Source organism: Eurosta solidaginis, chromosome 1 (assembly GCF_040869045.1).
Source record: "Eurosta solidaginis isolate ZX-2024a chromosome 1, ASM4086904v1, whole genome shotgun sequence".
In the NCBI taxonomy this organism is placed as follows: domain Eukaryota; kingdom Metazoa; phylum Arthropoda; class Insecta; order Diptera; family Tephritidae; genus Eurosta; species Eurosta solidaginis.
This window is the reverse complement of record NC_090319.1, coordinates 2,209,737-2,228,569: the sequence shown is the minus strand read 5'-3', so window position 1 is coordinate 2,228,569 and position 18,833 is coordinate 2,209,737. Positions and strand designations below refer to the sequence as shown.

The following is an 18,833-nucleotide window of genomic DNA, read 5'->3' as shown; positions in this document are numbered from 1 at the left end:
GCCGTTGAAAATACCATGTTAAAATTTATCATGGAGGTTGTTCTTGTTATTATACATAGACTTGAGGAAAACTAGAAATTCGGTTGCCCACGCCTGCTTTAAACAAAATTTTTAAATGTCGAAGTTTTACAAAATGCTCAACATTTTTATGTTTGTTTTTATTTTCTTGCAGGGATGTTCCTATGATTAATAACACCTGAATTTCTTAATGTTATTATGGATATTATGGATTTCCGACTAGTTATCAGTAAATGACCTCATAAAATTTTATTTTCAAAGTAAAAAATTGAAAAAGCATATTCATATGTACCTTTAATTACATGGCCACTTCAAGTTTTCTTTTTTTGATTTACAAATTAGAACGTATGCAAATAGTTACCTCCCACTGTTAGCGAGCGATTAAAAGGCAACGAAAGGCCACTTCCAAAAATTCATTTAGTAAGTTTTGCTATATAAACGTTAGATATTTAAAGCAAGTAGAACAAATCGCGGTTAGAGCTTCATGCAGAAATGGGACCTGTGATAGTGACAATATTGCTTTCGCTTTGCTTGCTGCAAACTGGAAATTGTACTCCTAATCTAAACAAGCGCGGCGTCTTAGACCGTAAGTTTAAAAATATATGATTTTTGTTCATATATGTATTTGTTAGTTCTATGCGCCTAATGATAAATTCTTTCTCTAAACGAAACTAACAAATACATTTATAGTGGATGCCTATTTTGACTCACACGACTTCGATTCACAGGAGCGCGTTGTAGGCGGAGCTGCCGTACCCGATGGCGAATATATACCCTATCAGATATCCATGCAGTATCGCACTCGTAGCGGCAAAGACCGACATTTCTGTGGTGGCTCCATTATTGCACCCAGTCGTATATTAACTGCTGCGCACTGCGTCAATGGTCAGGATGAAAAACGCATTTCTGTTTTGGCAGGAATACGTGATCTCAACGATAGCACCGGCATTCGTTCCCAAGTGCTGTCCTATGAAATTCATGAAAATTATGTAGAATTAGTAACCAGCGACATTGCTATATTAAAAATTGAGCCCGCACTTGAATTAGATGCCAAAAAGGTGGACAAGATCGACGTGAGTGGCAAGGATAAAGTCGATGGTGGTCAGCCTGTTACGCTTACTGGTTGGGGCGCTATGTGGCATGTGGGTCAGGGACCTTTGGCTGTTTATCCCACGCTGTTACAACGCATGTCCTACAAGACGATCACAAATGATCAGTGCAAAGAGGTGATGTCCCAGCTGACGGATACAGAGATTTGCGCTCTGGAAAAGTTCGGAAAAGGCGCATGTAATGTATGTGTGACCACATGGGAGAGATAGCTCTCTTTTAATTCTATTGATTTCGTTTTGCACTTAGGGAGATTCCGGTGGCCCATTGGTAATGGAAAATGGTGATAATTTAAGACAAGTTGGTATCGTTTCATATGGAACAGCGCTTTGTGCCTCCAATAGTCCGGATGTTTATACGCGCGTTTCCATGTTTGATGAGTGGATCAAAGAACGCTTGGCTTAAATTGGAATGCAAACAATTTTTTGTATAACTCGCTTTGGACTCGATATTTAATATAAACTAATAAATAATTTTGAAAAATCACTCATCTAACTATTTAAAATTTGTATTTTTCCCGTTATGTCCAAAATAGATGTGCAGAACTTCGGCGTAGAGAAATTTTATACTTACTAGTTTACTCTACGCATAACACATCTGCCGCAGCACGACATGCAGAGCGCTGCATAATTACTCCAATCTAAAGGCGGTTACACAATGACATTTTTATATAGATGCGTTTAACACAAGCTTGTGCATTCCAATAACATCGCCACAATCAACAAAAATGTTGCGTTTGTAAATATGAAGGAACTTCAGGCATTGCAATTGAAGTTTATTACGCCTTGCCCATTCACATACAAAATTTCGCGAAGCACTGTTATAAACATTCTCCCTATACAACGAAAATACTTGCCAACATATTTTGTGTCGTAATCGATTGCTATATTGCAGTTTTTAATTGCGAAAAATGTTAGAAAATTTACCAACCAGTGGGAAAAATAATTTCACTTGCAAAGTCTGGGAACACCCTTAGGCAAAGCAACTGTCAAATTCTTCTTCTTATGCTTTGCTTGGAACAAAATTTGGGAGATGTCTACTTTTCAATATCAGATGGCGCCAGTGTCGCTCATTCTACCGTTCTCCATAAAAACACGTGCAATCTACTCATAATGCATAAGCTCTATATGAAAAATGTGTGTGAAAAATGTGTCGGACCTATAAATTGCTTCGCAGAACCAAAGGAAAACCCCCAAACCAATACAAAAAAAAATTCATATAAGCAAATATTTTCCAGCCATTTCTATTGTTTTGTGTATTCTAAACATACAACTAAAATTAAACGTAATTTTTTAGTCTTCCAATTTTTTTTGCCATTAGTGCCAAATGGGAAAATTTGTATGTGACAAAAAGTAAAGCCCATGATTCAATCACAAGAGGTTTGCTCGGCTGATTAATTTTTTTGACAATTTTGCAGCCATTTTGCTCCCAATTCGAATCGACATCCGTTAACTGTTTTGTTGCTTTGCGATTTTTCGAAAATATTAGCAGTAGAAATAGGATCAGTTTACAAATACTCGATAAGTACAGAACTGCATAATTCCTTAAAAGGATTTTTTTTTTTTAAATTTAATTATGAATTTATTAACTATGCCATGATCTATTAGTGTGGCTGAACAGAGGTAACTTTATGAAAAGTACGGACACCAAGGAATCGCGCACTTTCGTAAACCTATGAATATACGAAACCTAAACCAATATAAAATTCATCGCTCAACGTCAAAAGCTCGACTAGTAGTCGATTCCCTTAAAAATGTCATTAGTAAATAATGGAGATGTCATAATGAAAGGTACTAATTGAGCAATTAACTTATTCATTCCGTACGTTCGGAACATTCATCTCCATTTAAGGCTTTGTGGAATCGGTTTATATTGGGAATATTATGTATATAATTATTTGATATATTCGGATCTCTCGAGATAGTATCAAACGAACGTGTTGCGAATATTCTAAATTAACGGTTTTTTCGGAACACTTCCATGAATACTTAAATGGAAAAGAGCATTCCGTAATTTCAGAATAAAAAGGTAAAAACTCCATGTGTAGCAGGACCGCACAAATGCTTAACTCTTCTGCCAAACTCAACCACCCCGGAATATAAAGTTCTAAGAAACATTTTCTTTTATTTTTTTCTTTTATTTTTTTTTTCGGTTCATTGGCTGCTGAGTAGAGTATCATCCCATGATAGGTGCATTTTGAAACAAATTTTGAGAGAGTGTATTTTTGAATAAAATTCTGACGTCCGGCATTCTTCAAACAAATTCTGAACAAATTACCAAACCAACCTAACTCTTTAAATTCGCGAAATGTTAAGTAGAAAATGAATTATTTCCCCAAAACCTGTTGGGATTTACAGGTTTATTATCACTACTAATATAGTTCTAAAGTTACATTTCTACTACAATTTTCCCTAAAGGGGATTGAATTATTTCCCGTTTCCCTTATTTCGTAAAAGCAACCCAGATTTTTAAATTTGGTAGTGTCAAAGCTCTGTCATCATTGGAGAACAAACCTCTAGTAATTGAATCGTGGGAAAGCCTCGGATTTTTTTTTTTTGTTTTTGAGTTTCCAAACGTCCAAAAATTTTAGTTCGGTACAGCTAAATCGTGTACACCTCATTTTTTATGGAGTTAAATTATTCCGATTACCACACAGCATGAGTTTACAAGATATCATTCAAAAATAGACTGCATAGGGCTGCCGGATAGATTTAACTGCACAGCAGCAAAACTTATAGCGCTGCATATAGAACTTCAGCGCATTTATTTGGCTCTAACTAATTTTTCACTGTCAATATTTTAGTCACTCAAGTTATTTAAAATGTTCCGTACTGAGTCATTTGCGCTTGTCGATGAAACCATTTAACTAAATTTTCAGACAAACTAGACCAGCATAAATTTACTTAGAGAACGCAGTGAAGGTTTCTTATGCATTTCAAGTGCAGCTCTAATTCCCTGACCTATCTGATAGCTATGCAAATATGCTAGGCACCTCGGTGCGACTGTTGAATAAAGTAGTCACTCATAATTTATCGCATTTTAAACAAATTAAACAGTTTTTTGCTATAAATACTAAAAGGCAGGTTTCAAACCAATACAAAGTGTAATTCATACGCAAAGTGTCAATTTCTAATACAAATGTCTCACCGCAGAGCTTTCAAAGTCCTAAACCTTTTTTTATATTTGACTAACGGTAAGTTGATTTTTCCTTTTCCCTTACACTCACGTTATCCTCTGTACACGCGCTCGTCTTTTTTCAGCTGCCTTGACGAGCACCACCAACTCGACGCGTATTGTTGGTGGTAGCGATGTGCCTCCCGGTCAGTATGTGCCTTATCAAGTCTCCATGCAGTACTTCACGCGCAAAAATAAATACCAACACTTCTGCGGTGGTTCCATAATAGCACCGAGTCGCATTTTAACCGCCGCTCATTGTTGTAAAGATTTTGATGTAACACGGATGACAGTGTTGGCGGGTGTTCGTGAACTCAACGATTCGGATGGTGTGCGAGTGCAAGTAGCCTCATATGAAATACATAACAACTACGTGGAGCTGGTGACGAGTGATATAGCAATTTTAACACTTGCCGAACCACTTCCGCTAGATGGCACGCGTATGGCAGCTATTGATGTTTTGGGCACAGAGCAAGTAGGGGGTGGTGTACCAGTTACTTTGACTGGCTGGGGTCTGCGTTTGCCAGTACCTTTTCCTTTTCTACCACCAGAGTTCGATAATGTTAACTATCCAACTACGCTGCAAACTATGAACTATCACACTATAACGAATGAGGAATGTAAAAATAGCGGAATGGAAGATCTTACAGAGACGGAGATTTGTGCGCGCGGTCCTGTATTGAAAGGAGCTTGTTCAGGCGATTCTGGTGGTCCGCTTGTAATGCAAACTGATGCAGGTTTGCATCAAGTCGGCATTGTTTCCTATGGACTCTTTGTATGTGGCGTATTCAGCATCATACCGGATGTGTACACCAGAGTGTCTGTCTTCGATGAGTGGATTCGGATTCGCATACAGTAATTTGTGCTCCTGTTTGATTTAGCAATAGTTTGTGTGTAACTCGCATGTGACATGCCCCCATTATAATACGTAAATATCCATACACTAAACATCGATTAAATTTTTTTCCACGTCACTATACAATTACCGAAGAGAAAAAAATTGCTTCATGTACGGCGTCCCAATTGGGTTGTTATCCTTACAATAAACTTAAATTATGAATCTATTGAATATGCTCAGTTTGTATGGTAACCTTCATTTAAGTACTCTTCTCATATGTGTTTATACATTAGGGTGGTCCTTATAAACTAAATAACCAATTTTTTACAGTCTCACCCCTTCATACGGTGACGCTAAGGACTCAATATCTCCTACAAACTTTGGTATCGATTGGAGAAGGAAAAGGGGCAAAATTTTATATATGAAAAAATTGTGTCTGCAGAGCGTTATCGAAACCAGCTCCCCTGAGCAACACGCCTTAACCGTTTCCAATCGCAACAAACATTTTTAAATAAAATCGCCAACTATAACTTCAAAAAAGTAACACAAAGTACCTTAAGTTTAGGTATCTCAAAAGAGTCTCAATAAGATCGACAAATAAAAGGATCCCGCAAAAATAACTTTGGATTGAAGTTTTAGAATTTTATTTAGAATCCGATGAAAGTAAAAAAAAAACGCTTCATATAAACAGACTCACCTTAATATGTATGTATCTAAAAGTATCTCGTAGTATTTTCAAGGACATTTTCATCTCTCCCCAGCAATTTTGGCGCGCGCCCAGACAACACTTTTAGGGTTGTTGTAATGTGCTTGCGGACAATTTAATAATACGGTTCATAAAATAAGTCGACCGGATTTTTATGACATCCCATATGAATATGATTTTTTACCGGCATAAATAAAAGCGAAGAAAAGCGTAGTAAATTTCTTTAAAAAAATAATAAATTCAAGTGGAATGAGTACGATTTACTGGAATTGTTATGGATAAACGAGCCAAACGGATTAATTTTCGTTTATAATTTAATATTGCAGAATATCGTGACTCGTCTAATATTAAGGATACTACATTTTTTTTCTTACACAGGGCATACAATTTCGATAGGTATGTATGTGCATTTATTAAAGATTGAAAACTGGAAGTTTTAAAAAGACAAAGCAATCCTTAATATTTATTCAACCTTCTGCGTGTACCTCAGCTTCATTGGGGCTGGCCTCTTCTGCTATAACTTCGTCCACTGCCTCATTTTGCATATCTTCTGGTGGTTCTGATTCTTCCGGTTGAGGTTCCGGTTCTAATAGCGGCGGCTCTGGCTCTTGATCTGTAAAAGGTTCCGGCTCTACTTTGGTATCTGTTTCAATGTCATGATCTTGTTCCGGGGACGTTTCCAATTCGATTTCAACTGGGATCTCTTCCTCCTATTTGTATTTAATAAAATATTTTACAAAAAACAGCTTCGGCTAAAAAGACATTCGAAATAGAAAGTAAAGGTCACCCGACGGGAAAAGCTTATCGACCAATTGATCGAGTGGGAGATTTCAAGTTAACTAAATACTGGTTGCAGTTTTTAAACTCTCGTATAAAATGCGTCCGATCTTTGACAGGCGGTGCTGTAGTTAGTCTATAGAACAGATTAATTGCCGCCAAGTTTTCGATATTAATTTGGAAAACTGAAAAGCGTTGCTATACGCAAATCAAAAAAGACACTTTGTATTTATATAAACAGTATGACCTTTTCAATGCGAAAATGATAAATGCCATGTACCAAGTAGCGCCAGCTAGCTCAACGTAGAAGCGCGTGGCGCGCCTTACAGGACTCAATTTGTTTCTAGCGAGTATGGAAAATAACTGGCACGATGAGGAATATAGCGCTGCTTGAGCAAAGACTGCCTCGGACGCCTACATAGAAAAGACGTGGAGCAGAGTGACTTGAATGCGGGAAGCTACAGATGCTGAGTACCTACTAGGAATAACGCCCGAAAATTATACCGAATAATCCGGCGGTTGACGGGAGATTTTAAAAGTTGGGCGGATCCCTACTGGTGTAATAATGGCGACCTGGTAAACGATGCTGTGTTAGTTATGGAGGCAGCAATTCTCCTCAATGCATAGCAGCGTAGATGACGGAACATGTTTGACTTTGAAATGGACACCTTTACTTACTATATCTGAGAGTATATTTAGTTACCAAAACTGGCTCTGAGACCGCTGCAGGTATTTGTTCGGTTGTGTCTGGAATTGCCTGAAACGAACGTCGGTTCAGATTCTAATTAAAAAAAAAACGTGTTCACGTTTCATTATAAACAGATGTGAGTACCCCTAGGAGCAAAAATTACTGACTTTGTAGCCACTAAATTTAATATTTGTAATGACGCTGTAGGTAGGTAGGTAGGTTGAACTGGCCGGTCCATGAGGACCTCACATAGACTGATTGAGTCCGTAGTGTTACCAGAAGTTTGTTTTAACGACCAAACTGAAAAACCCTATCAAAAACCAGGACCTATGTTATAAAATAACTCCGCCCTCTTGGCAAATACTAGAAGCTTCCTAGGACTTAAGCCACTTGCTGCTTCTAGATCTGACAGCTGTATCACTCCTAATAGCTGGAGTCTTAGCCTGGCAAGTGCAGGGCACGAGCACAGAACGTGCTCGATCGTTTCCTCCTCCAACCCGCACTTCCTACACCTGCTATCACTGACCAAGCCTAATTTAAAGGCATGTGACGCCATAAGGCAGTGTCCAGTCAGAATACCCGTCATGAGTCTACAGTCCTCTCTTTTTAATGATAGAAGCAACTGTGTTAGTCTAAGGTTGTAAGACCTACACATAATCTTCGACACTTTACAGCCCCGCGCTTGAACCCACGCCTTTTCTGCTTGGCCGATCATGTGCACCTCTCGCCTTCGCTTAATCTCGCCCAATCTAATTGGGACGTCTACGGAGCAAGCTTCAAGGGATGCGCCCTTTTTAGCTAATTCGTCTGCTTTTTCATTCCCATCTATTCCCATATGCCCTGGGACCCAATATAGATGTATGCTTCTCCCTGTCCCGATTCTCTCCAGAGACTGCTTACACTCTAACACGCATTTAGATGCTGTGCTATGCGAGATTATTGCCTTAATTGCTGCTTGACTGTCAATATAAAAGTTAACACGGTTGCAGCTTAAGCTATTCTCTTCCAGGGTTTCTACTGCTTTGGTTACGGCTAATATTTCCGCTTGGAAAACGCTACAGTAATCCGGCAGCCTGTAGAATCTGCTTAATTCCGGATCAGCGCAGTATACCGCAGACCCTACTCCTTCCACTATTTTGGAACCATCGGTGTACACATGTATCGCCTCGTCCGCCATTTGCGCACCCTTGCGCCAACCGTCCACCTCTATTGTGGCCTTAAGATCTCCCTCAAAGTGCAGGTAGGGAATCATGTAGTCTGTTCGTCTTGTGACTGAGGACGCTATACTACTATGGCCATATGGTCGGCGCTCAAGCTGCCCCGAAGCATCGAGCCTGGTTGCGGTCGTTAACGCTTTGTTCTTTGCTACCAGGTCTACAGGTGGAATGTGCAGAATGGCATACAGTGCAGCCGTCGGGGTTGTTTTCAGGGCTCCCGTAATGCAAAGCATCGATAGTCGGCATACCCCCTCTAATTTTTTGAGGTATGTTGTTTTTTGTGTGGCTTTCCACCAAACAAGAACTCCATAGTATAGAATAGGGCTTACAATCGCTGTAAAAACCCAATGAGAAAGAGAGGGCGATAGGCCCCACGTGCACCCCAGCATTCTTTTACATGCATAGAGTGCCGTTGAGGCCTTCTTGACCCTCTCCGCTGTAGGAAAAAATAAAATTTTGTTCGCGTTGTTCCAACAAATATAAATTTTAAATTGCATCTGTTTACGACAAAACGTTCGATAGAAGAAATACTTACAACTTTAATATCTGAGGCAGGCTCGCAGACCTCTGGATCCTATAAAATAGAAACATATAATTTTTAAAACTTACTATAAATTAATTCTTATTCCTTTTGCAGTTTTTCAGATTCCAGACTAGACATGTAGCGACGCATAGCTTTTTGAATAGTTCGTGCAGCTTGGTCTTGTATTGCCAGCAGATCTGAGTCTACCTATATCGATATGAGTAAATACAAGGCCTGATCTTTATGAAATTTTAAGAATTTTTCCAACTCTACCTCTTCTTCAGTTTCCTGTTTGGTATCACGCTTGATTAACTCCCGCCGTACTTTATAGCCGCGATATATTGCCTGAAGAATGTCAATGTAAATTTAGTATTTCAACTTGACAAATTAACTTTGAAACCTGAATTTTGGTTGCAGCCAACTCCGATTTCTCCGCCTCTAAGCGCTTAAGGTCGCGCTCCTTAAAGTACTGATATAGCTCTTCGGTGCCCTCAAAGTCCTTGTTATGCCAAAGAAACGTCAAATAAAAACATGTCTATGGCAATTTGACAAAACAACCTATCTCGAATTAAGAATGTTTAATTGACATATATGTAATTTCAAAGCTATAAGTATCTCATCATTGTACTTACTATATTTTGTAGCAGCCATTTAGGGCTCAATAAATAATCTTTGGGGACCTCTTACGTATTTCCGTTAAAAAGCCAAAATATCAAATCTATCTTAACTCGAGTTAGGTGATTTTATCCAATTACTACAAATTTGTTTATCACACAAAATCTTACCTGATGCGCCTTCATATAAGCATCGACGAAACGCCGATATGCCGCCTCTATCATTGGTTTTGTAATTTTTAATTCGTGTTCAGTGAATTTGCAGCGCTCAATCATCGCATCTAGCATATCGCTTTCATCAAAACTTATAACTTCAATGTCTTTCCTCTGCTCACAGCGCATGCGAGTAAGAAATCGACGGAAGCATTGTTCCATATGCAGAGCCATCTCCTGAGCTTTATCCTTGCTAATGTCACAAACACACATATCAGCAATTATTTCATCCACCACAGACAATGCCCGATCGATGATTCCTTTGGCCACTGTTTTCCAAATATGTGAAAGTAGTATGATTGAACGCTTTAAGGGGGAAGTTCATTATTTACCTCTGGCTTTCTCGCGGGTTACGATCAGCGAATGCAGATAATCTATAATAAATTGGCATAGGCACTCGGATGTTGGCTGACAGCGCAGAACCTCACGTGTGATATCCGACAACAATTCCGGCAGGCCTTTCGGCACATTGATCATCTGGTTACGGACCTTACCGCGTTGAATAAGATAATTCATTATAGTCTCTATATCGGTTGTGCTTTAGATTTATGTTAAAAATGTAAAAAAAATAATAATTTTCTTGGTATTGAAATGTTTTTGAAGTTTCCACAAAGTCCGTTTTATTTTTTGTTTCATACATCTTTTTCCATTTTTTTCTAGCACAGGGCATACAAAGTATCTAATTACATATTGTCACGAATATTAGCTGCACTAAGGGATTATATCATCTCTAAGCCGATGCTAAGCAGTGATTCAAGTCACATCAATAATTCAGTCATTATGACTACACATATGTACGTATACGCAGGGAGAAGCAACGCACAAACACATGCAGATATCTTATCTGAGATATGCAATATAATTGTGGAAGTTTCGCTCACAAACACACGCGCATATGATAGCTATACACGTACATCTGTAGTTATAATTATAACAGATAACCAACTAGTAAATTCTAGAAATGGAAGCGCCTAAAAGATGCAACGAGGAAATCAAAGAGTATAAAAGATAGAGGCGCTGCAAGCAGTTTTGATTAAGGCGCTATCTGGCGAGCAATAGCAGTTTTATTTATTGTGAAGTACTTTAATAAAGGCCATTTTGCATTATTAAATATTGGAGTTATTTATTCAACAGTTTAGTGATTCGAACTTAGAGGCAGGTTGCAAATAAGAGGATTTGCAGTAAATTCGTTACAATATGTACATATCTACTCATATGAACACGTAACGTTAATGGAAAGTGTAGTGGGATTCATTTTAATGTTTAACAAATTTCCTGGCCTGTCTGAGGCTTTCGACAAAAAAATTCTCAAAAGTTTTAGTCAAGATCTTGTGAGAAGTGCAGCGGCATTCAAGAGGAACCTTAGGGATTCAAGGGTTTGATAAGCGCAATTCATAGCTTCCGCAGCCCAATAGTCAACCAGATCTATGTTAGGCAAATGACATCGATTACACGTTCCAACTAAGGATTTTGGCCTGTGCAGCGCTAATGAAGACATGCGAGGAATTCCCCCAGCGGGTTAGGGGATCAGAATATACCCGCGGTAGGTATGCGTGTCGTAAGAGGCGACTAAAATACCAGATTCAAGGGACTGTGTAGCGCAACCCTTCAGATTGCCAGCGCAATATATAGCTTCTCCGAACCCAATTGTCAACCTCACCTATCCGCGGCGAATCCTGTTTCACTAACAGACGAGGCTCTGGCGACCCCAAGCTCCTCATGGAACTTGAGGGTGGGGAGGGAGGGAATGGCCTGAAAGTTTAATGTGGCCACATAAATCGTTCCCGAGATGGTCGGGCTAGCACCTTAATGGTGCTGTGGTACCGGAGCGTACCGGATCTGTATCCGGCAAAGGACCATCACATCGATAACACTCCCCAAAGCCTTCGGGGAACAACCTTATCGCTAAAACAACAACAACAACAACATGCGAGGAATGGTTTTGTCATTCCTACAACAAGAACACCAAAACTGTCGTAATACACCTTATTTATGTAAAAATTTAATTAAAACAATGGAATTCTAAATATAGTTACAAAAATTTGTAGCTCACTTTTGTTTATTTGCCCTAAAAATCAGACCACTAAGATAATAGGAATGTTACAGTTATGGATTGTAATTTGGAATATATGAATCCGGCTCTATCGTATCAGCATCTTCTGGTTCTAGGCCGACTGCCGCGGGGCTAGTACATCCCCTAACATATTTTAGTAAAAAATAACTTGGTAACATTAGTAATACATCATGAATTCAACTATCAGGAGTTTTTAGGGGATCTTATGATCAAGATTGTAATATATTAGGTATATGCTTTACTTCCGACACTCAACTACAAATCATGGATGGAAACACATTTAAAAGTACTACGATCACGTGTGACTGTAAAACTTTTCATCAAACCCGAAGCCCATTTAAGTGCGCAAAGTTCCTACAGTTCAACTAAATAATGGATAACACCTCTCCCTTTTATGTCCGGGTTTTCAATGAAAGTTTCAACTGCAGTCGAATTTGAGGTCAGTTTACTTTAGACGCATTATTGAAATTTAAGCTGTAGTCATTGGTGCCGTTTGTAGTATCGCTGTAGTCGTATCCCTAACGTAATCAGATGTTTATCGTTACGACGGTAAACCAAAACCCAATTGGTTGGCTACGATACGGTTACGACCTTAGCGGCACCAATAATCGATTGCATTGATTCTCATAAGGTTGGTCGAATCAGCTGTTAAAAGGTTCCCGATACGGTTACCGATAAAGCACCAATGTATCCACCCTTAGCTCATCACATTTTTAGCTTTTTATTTTTATTCGATGCCAAAAGTAATATTATCGCGCACTGGTCCTATGTATCCCCTTTTGCTTTGGCGTTAGGTGGCACTCATATGGTGAAAAAACAGTTTCTGTAATGGCTTTCGTAGCAAGGTATGTATTTTTGTACTCCTGTTTTTTCGAAGCGCGTACAAATTTTACCCTCTTCAGACCTTTGAAAATATATCCCTACCATTTTAGATAGCGTACATCTTCTGTCTTTTTTTATTTACTTCACCTGGTGATTCCACCATGGCCGATAGCTTTGTTGTAAATGATCAGATTTCAAATTATTTATTTCAATAATTAATAATAATTAAATTATTTTGTCAACGGTTAACTGTACATTACATGTATAGACCACATTTTTATATATGAAACTCTCATGCGCTCTGAACAAATAGCCCTACATCATGATGTAGATAGGTTGAAAAAAAAAATTTATGGTTCCGAATATGGGGTTTCATAAGCAGAGCTGTAAAACTGTGCAATCATCTGAAATTTAAATCATTGATTTAAGAATGCTTTCTCTTCATTCATTCATTCCTTGCTAAGGAATGTGGCTTAAAAGTTAACCCATTCTTCATTCAGTAGTGGAAAAAAGAATGCACTCCTTAACTCATTCGAAGAAAAAATGATGTAATTGAATGAAACACAAACATTTTTCAACACAGAATAAGCATTCAAAAGAATGCAGCCTTTGCTGAGTGTGCACACACTTTTCTAGTACCAATCAATTATGAAAAATGTCGTACATGCACAAAAACCCGCTCAAATGTCACATGGTTGCATTTAATTAAAGCCACTTCAAAATATCAACACAAAAATTTAATTATTGTCCGTGATGACCAGTTTTTCCATATTTAAATGACAATAAAGTACGAAGAAGTTAACTGGAAAAGTATTCGTATTGAAAATTTCCTAAAAATTTAATAATAAAAAACAACAATTACAAATATTTCAACATCTCTGTTTCGAAAATTGTTATCATACTAAATAAGTGATGCCAATGTGCCATATAAAAGCCTTGCATTAAAAAGTACTGCCTACATTTGCACGTCCTCAATTGGTGATTAAACAATTGAAGAAAATGCAATACATTATAAAAGCTCTTAAGTTCCTCCATATATTCTTCCTAGCGGTATATGGTCAAATACTGTATCTATACTGGTTTGTGAGTTTGCAAATTACAATAGCAATATCCTATTTTCTAAGAAAAATATTCTTGTAAACACAATTGCGCATAATCATATTCAAAATAAAATATGTTTTTTTATTTAGTTTCAGCTTTTTTGACAGATAGCTCATAGAAAATTATGTCAAAAAGCTGCAACTAAATATAAAATCTATTTTATTTTGACTATGACTATGCGCCAATAGTTTTTAATTACAGTCATTTAAAGTAGGCTCTATATGTAGTTGTAGCTTTTTTGATAGCAAGGAAATTAACTTTGAATACAAATCTGCTCAAGTAAAATAGAATTCAACCAAAACAATTTCAATCTTTTACCTATGCCGTGCAAATAGACAGAGAGACTATTCTCAACCACTCGGGTCCTATATTTTTATTCCGTCAAACACTGTTAAAATAACTTTATTTTTTTGTAATTTAGTTTTTAGTATGACAAGTTTACCGCATGTAGGTGGTATCGATTTTTCCATTCTATTAACCTTACACAATTTTTTAATATTAAAATGTTTTTAAATGTTTAGTGAAAATTATGTGTTTCGTTTAATTCCAATTTTATAAGTAAGAAAATACTTCTTGTACAAACAATATTTAATTGTAATATTTTAAATTTTAATTCTATATGTATCTTATTATGTTCTTTGTTGTTTTTTGTTTTATTAAATAAATACAGTGTCACGCTCCTGAAGATGCCAAGGAAAATTGGCGAAACGTCGAGCTGAAAGGTGGAATAATCTTTGTTTTATTTGCACCCAACACAATGGATCTGTCTAGCTTAAAATATACATAAATATTATTCAAACAGATCGGAAGAAAATTATATGTAAACACATTATGTTGGCGTAAGTTACCTGGTGGCACATGAAAGTTCAATAATGCAAGAAGTATTGGACAATCGATAATTCCATTAATAATATCATAAATGAATATAATAGAAGAAATTAACTTTCTACTCTCTAATGTATGCAGATTAATTAACTTACACCTGGATGTATATGACGGCATTGGCAGGTCAAAATTTATGTCAGATAAACAATATTTCGTAAATACTTTTTGAACACGTTCAATCTTTTACTATGAACCTCATAATATGGGCACTAGATTATAGAACCATATTCCAGCCTTGATCTTACAAACGTATTATGCAATAACTTTTTAGTATATGGGTCTTTAAACTCTGAGCCATCTCTTTTACTATGAACCTCATAATATGGGCACTAGATTATAGAACTATATTCCAGCCTTGATCTTACAAACGCATTATGCAATAACTTTTTAGTTTATGGGTCTCTAAACTCTGAGCCATCTCTTTTTATAAATGCCAATAAAGAATACGCTTTAGGGATTATAAAATTTAAGTGTTCAATGAACATAAATGGTGAATCAAATACGATACCTAAGTCTCGAATTTTATTGACCCTTACCAAAGGTATATCAGAAACGTAATAAGTTGAAATCAAATTCTTATTTAATTTAGAATACGTAACACTGTAACATGTATTGACATTGAGAGCGAGCCTATTCCTGCTGCACCATCCGTTAAAAGCAACTAATTCTGTTTGAAGTGCAAGAATATCAGACTCATTTTTTATTTTGAAAAAGATTTTCAAGTCATCGGCATAAATAAGATGACCGCACTTTTTAAAGCAAGCACTGATATCATTAGAAAACATTATAAAAAAGAGCGGACCAAGGATACTTCCTTGAGGCACACACGAAATAGCCACATATGACACTGACTTTACATTATCGATAACAACAAAATTGATTCTATCGGATAAATATGAACTTATCCATTGTAAGAAGGTAGAATAAAACCCCCAATGCTGGAGCTTTGCCAATAATACTCGATGAGATACTCTATCAAAAGCTTTGGATAAATCAGTATATATGCAGTCAACTTGGCAACCATCTGTAAACGCTGAAATGCAGTAATTGGAAAATACTGAGAAATTAGAAATTTTTGAACGTCCTGGAACAAATCCATGCTGATATGGGGACATATGCCGCTGAACTAACGACATTAACTTTCCCATAACCACTTTCTCAAACAGTTTCGATATAACGGACAATTTAGAAATTGGTCGATAATTTGAAACATCACTCTTATTACCATTCTTGTGAACTGGTTCAATATAAGTAATTTTCCAATCATCAAAAAAAAACGCCTGACTTTAAGGACAAATTAAAAATGTACAACAAGGCTTCCACAACCGAAACCATACATTTCTTTAGAAAAAAAGATGAAAATTGTTGATAGTCGCACTGCTGAACTCTTGATAGTCTTAATATTTATAATAATATCATCTATGTCAAGAACTTATGTTGGGAAGTTAAGACAAGACGATATGTTATTTAGCATAACACTATTGTCACTCGGAGCGTCACTAAAGTCGAGATTCGCTTTGAAAAACTCTGCGAACAAATTTGCCGAGTCATAAGTTGATTTTGAGTTTATACCTTGGTAAGACACATACCGCAGAATAGCTGAAGAAGATCGCTTAGAACGAATAAAATTACAAAACGACTTTGGATTGGATTTGATGTTATTCTCGAAGTTATTAACGACTTTGGATTCGATTTGATGTTATTCTCGAAGTTATTAATATACTGATTGTATAAGAATTTATCAAGGCAATTGAACTCCTTAACGTACTTTAAGTATTCTTGCTTGTGTTGAAGGGATTTCGATTCCTTAATAAGCTTATAATAATTATTACTTTGGTTTTTAAATTTCTTTATGTTCTTTGTATCCACGGTAACTTATAAACCCTTGCTAGAAGACGAGGAATATTATTTTCTACTATTTCCGAGATATTAGGGGGACTCATGAAAGCATATAAACTTATAAGGTGTAAAATTATATCCATTTACACACACTGTTATATGAACGCACCTAGTATATTCTTGATAAACTTGATTGTTTATCAACTGTATTATTGCCAAACAGAATTTTTTTGATTGTTATACAAATTAAAAAATGCCAAGATTAAGTTATAAACCAAAACTAAAACGTCTTTACTTGCTGATGTTGGAGATTTCTGATGAAATTGCCTGCTGCAATGTCTGCAAGGTCTGCAAGGTTGCATTCCCTTGAGTTTACCGTGTTTACACAATGAAATGTGCGCGTAAATTTATACAGATTGTGTAAATGATTTTTCATACAAAATTTGACAGCTCGTTTACGCACTAGATAAATTTATACGTTTACACACTTTATAAGGCATTTATAAGGTTACATGAGTCCCCCTATTAGTTTTAAATAAATTAAAACAGTCCACAAGACTGCGATTTTAAAATAAAAGTTGCCAGTCAACATTGGAAATTAAATTATTTATCAATCCAAAATCACACCGACTACCTATAATTGAAACCAATCTCATTATTAATTGCAACATTTGCAAACTCATAAAACTCAACTAATGGTACATGATGCCTGTCAGTATTCGATACCAGAAAGCAAGAGCAAAGCAAATTACAATTTAGATCATTGCTAGCAAAAATTAGATCTAGTATTTTATCGAGTGAGTTTACAAAGTTATTAATTTGAACTCATTGTAAACTGTAAAAACTATCAACTAAATACATTTCATTAGCATAATTTACATTGGTTGGTATAAGAACATTTTCACCTGGAAGATAACTCCAGATTACTCTACTTAAATTAAAATCACCTAATACACATAACTGCGAATTCAAATCGTCCCTCGAAACATACATAATATTATTAACATGATCTTCATAAAGCTTCTCCGAACTATTTGGCGGGATATAAGATACACTAACGTGAAGAATACCTTTTATTGAAATTATTATTTGGTCTATAGCAGTATCAGCTATATTAGGAGGAACCTGAGACGAATGTATTTCTTTCTTAACAGCTATTAAGACTCCTCCTCCTCGAGAAAGACCAGTTCTTAAACTATTTCGATCTTTGCGAAACACATTATACAGATTCTTATCAAAAAACCCATTATCATGAAAATCTTCGGTTAACCACGTTTCCACAAGAACAATTAAATCGTAACCACTCTTACAAGTAGCGGCATAAACAATTGAAGCTTTAGTCCTCATTCCCGACATATTTTGAAAATACATCAGATGGCCAAATTGATGCACTAAGAATCTTATTATAATTGCATGCGCGAACTTCGGTGGAAAGCAGCGGAGCGTAACAAAATTCTAGTAGGTCACTTTCACCACACCAAAAACTTTAACACAATTTTTAACATAATTTAAGCACAGAAATACACTGATTGGAGTTTTAGTGAGTAAAAGTTAAAATTCTGAACACACTAGCTGAATAAAAAGTGTACAAATAATTATTAAATAACAAATACAGACAGTGGTAGTTTAACAAATTCTGCTGTGGTAAGTGGTGAATGTGACCTACTAGAATTTTGTGAAGCTTGCCTCACACGATTTTTCGTCTATGTAATGCCTCTATATTATATCGTTTCTGCTTGAGAAGCAGATGTTGTGAAATTTTCGCACACGTGAAATGTGATAGGCAGATGTCGCCGCTGTTTTTGATTTAACTCATACGGCAAAAGCCTAAGCAGCGACATCTATTTTTGAAAAAGTAGGTATATTAAAGGCCGCGTTGCCAACCTAAAGAGAAGCAATTAACAAATTATCTGGCTCACAAATTGAACCAGACTTCTATCTGGATTTATCTGGCTCAAATCGTTGTTGTTGCATTTACATGCAAAATTCTTTATCTGGCTTAGGATTTTGCCACCGGATGATAGCTATTGATCCAAGGCGAATCTATACTAGGTGGTGGCAAAGCGAATTCAGCCAATTCGCCGTGCGGAAGAATGCCAAGTCAAAAGAAAATTTTCATTGATTTCGATTAACTGACATGTTGTAGTACTAGGCTTTGTATGGAAAATTATCAAGAAGAAGCAATCAGCTGATGGGATAACACCACCTGTAATGAATTCGCCTTGCCTTGATCTGAT

At 36.7% G+C, this 18,833-nt stretch overlaps 3 protein-coding genes across 3 annotated transcripts; 2 read left to right on the top strand and 1 right to left on the bottom strand.

The window, feature by feature from the left end:
- The first annotated feature begins 468 nt into the window (after positions 1–468).
- LOC137238810 (chymotrypsin-2-like) lies at positions 469–1,611 on the top strand. The gene is made up of 3 exons (XM_067763835.1): positions 469–604; positions 709–1,310; positions 1,375–1,611. Exons 1-3 carry the CDS (start codon positions 511–513, stop codon positions 1,528–1,530), a joined length of 852 nt encoding a protein of 283 aa, XP_067619936.1. The 5' UTR covers positions 469–510; the 3' UTR covers positions 1,531–1,611.
- Positions 1,612–4,205: 2,594 nt separating this feature from the next.
- Positions 4,206–5,363, top strand: LOC137238809 (chymotrypsin-2). Its single transcript, XM_067763834.1, has 2 exons — positions 4,206–4,318; positions 4,386–5,363. Exons 1-2 carry the CDS (start codon positions 4,264–4,266, stop codon positions 5,156–5,158), a joined length of 828 nt encoding a protein of 275 aa, XP_067619935.1. The 5' UTR covers positions 4,206–4,263; the 3' UTR covers positions 5,159–5,363.
- Positions 5,364–6,310: 947 nt separating this feature from the next.
- Positions 6,311–10,466, bottom strand: Rsbp15 (Radial spoke binding protein 15). Its single transcript, XM_067790085.1, has 8 exons — positions 10,208–10,466; positions 9,834–10,144; positions 9,449–9,547; positions 9,322–9,393; positions 9,151–9,255; positions 9,061–9,099; positions 7,324–7,377; positions 6,311–6,553 (listed from the first exon to the last, which is right to left on the bottom strand). Exons 1-8 carry the CDS (start codon positions 10,389–10,391, stop codon positions 6,311–6,313), a joined length of 1,107 nt encoding a protein of 368 aa, XP_067646186.1. The 5' UTR covers positions 10,392–10,466.
- Between the last annotated feature and the right edge of the window lie 8,367 nt (positions 10,467–18,833).